The following is a 1,468-nucleotide window of genomic DNA, read 5'->3' as shown; positions in this document are numbered from 1 at the left end:
AGATAGGGTACGGTCAGCGTTGGCACTTTGCTACGATCGTAGTAAATTTGCTACGATTTTTCAAAAATTTAAAAACTTGCTACCCCACTACGCTTTATTCTATTTTACTACGCTTTTTATAATTCATTCAACTTACGGGCAGCAACTATTTGTAAATCACTATAACTTCAAATATGTGGCAAACAGGCCATAGCTTCAAGTTCTCAATGTATACTTTTACTACAAATTGTGGAGGAAGCGTCTGACCAAAAACATATGCAACATAAATATGCAAAACCGGTCAAATTTTCGCATAACAGGCAGAAAGATTCAATGTGTGAGAGGGATACGAAGATGGATAGCGAAGATGGATACGAAGATAGAAAGCGGCTCAACAGAGGCAGAATGTTAAGTTCGCTTTATTGCAATATTCTGTAGAAATCAAATTATCGATATTCTCAAATAAAGTAAAGTGCTGGGGTAAATGGCAAAAAGTGTTTAGTTCTATAAGCTCGTATTTAGAAAACGCCACTGTAAAAGAAACAAATATAATACAAAACTTAAAAAAGAGTACAAATGTTATTGAAATTTAAATGTTATGTTTTTGTTTTAAAACATTAAATATGCATATGAATTTAAAATAATAACCAAGTTTTATCTTTTACTACGATTTTCTATTTTTTACTACGATTTTTCTGGTATTTTACTACGCAATCGGATCCATGAGGTGCCAACCCTGGGTACGGTTTAGTTATTTGTATCTACTTAAGTTTTAGTGGAACATTTGTTTTGAAGCACCACCGTATGTCTGTGCTCGTGCAAAATCGAAGTGTACCTTCGCACTTAAACCTGCAACTAAACGAGCTGATAGTTCTAGCATGTACACAGACGCGTCACTCTGCTACAAAACAAATATCTCCACTAAACACATTACGGCTTTTAGTAAGGCACATTCCAAAAACGCATACATACCGCTGATGTTTTCAAGCGTCAGCTCGCAAAACATATTGGCCTTAAATCCACCGATTATCTGGTGCACCCTTGCGTATAAAGGCCACGTTGAGGGTGATCCACCAGAAGGTCCCATAGCCAATTTCTCTTTTCTATTAACGAATTAAATTTTTAGTGGTTTTGAATATTATTCCTTTATTTCTTCGTACCTGTAGCGTTGCGTGAAGTTCGCCAACTTCACCTGCACATCCCGGGCGCTGTAGTTGTGGCCCAACTTTGCCAGCTCGTTCGCCATCTCCGCGTAGATGTGGCCATTCTTCCGTGCACCGCGGAGATCAGCAACGCGCTCTTCCCACAAATCAAGAATGGCCACTTCGCCATCCTCAGCCCAAGCCAGTCTCCTCTTTCTTGGTTTTGGAGCTAATCGAACTGAAATACATACATATGTGTTTTTAATAAACATTACACATAACCATTTGTGTTTATTTACTCACCATTCAGATTGTTCTGCATCCTGCAGTTGAAATACAATTTTTTT

General features: G+C 37.9%; 1 protein-coding gene across 2 annotated transcripts; it reads right to left on the bottom strand.

Annotated features, from left to right (window-relative positions):
* Window positions 1-615: 615 nt before the first annotated feature.
* LOC118736601 lies at window positions 616-1,462 on the bottom strand. Of its 2 annotated transcripts, XM_036466652.1 has the most exons (3): window positions 1,425-1,462; window positions 1,140-1,359; window positions 616-1,082 (listed from the first exon to the last, which is right to left on the bottom strand). In XM_036466652.1, the coding sequence occupies exons 1-3, from the start codon at window positions 1,441-1,443 to the stop codon at window positions 881-883; spliced, it is 441 nt and encodes a 146-aa protein (XP_036322545.1). In that variant the 5' UTR covers window positions 1,444-1,462; the 3' UTR covers window positions 616-880. The 2 variants fall into 2 exon arrangements, with proteins under 2 accessions (XP_036322545.1, XP_036322544.1); XM_036466651.1 differs by lacking the exon at window positions 1,425-1,462 and having other exon boundaries at window positions 1,140-1,416.
* Window positions 1,463-1,468: the final 6 nt, after the last annotated feature.

This window comes from Rhagoletis pomonella, unplaced genomic scaffold (genome assembly GCF_013731165.1).
Source record: "Rhagoletis pomonella isolate Grant_MI unplaced genomic scaffold, Rhpom_1.0 Rhpom_scaffold_00003, whole genome shotgun sequence".
Taxonomy (NCBI): Eukaryota; Metazoa; Arthropoda; class Insecta; order Diptera; family Tephritidae; genus Rhagoletis; species Rhagoletis pomonella.
The sequence above is the reverse complement of the archived record's forward strand: the minus strand, read 5'-3'. Positions and strand labels throughout refer to the sequence as shown.

Coding starts and splice junctions, on each gene's coding strand:
- LOC118736601 (XM_036466651.1), bottom strand. CDS start 1,393: ATGTTTATTAAAAACACATATGTATGTATTTCAGTTCGATTAGCTCCA. Junction 1,083..1,139: donor AACTTCACGCAACGCTACAG/GTACGAAGAAAT, acceptor ATTCGTTAATAG/AAAAGAGAAATTGGCTATGG.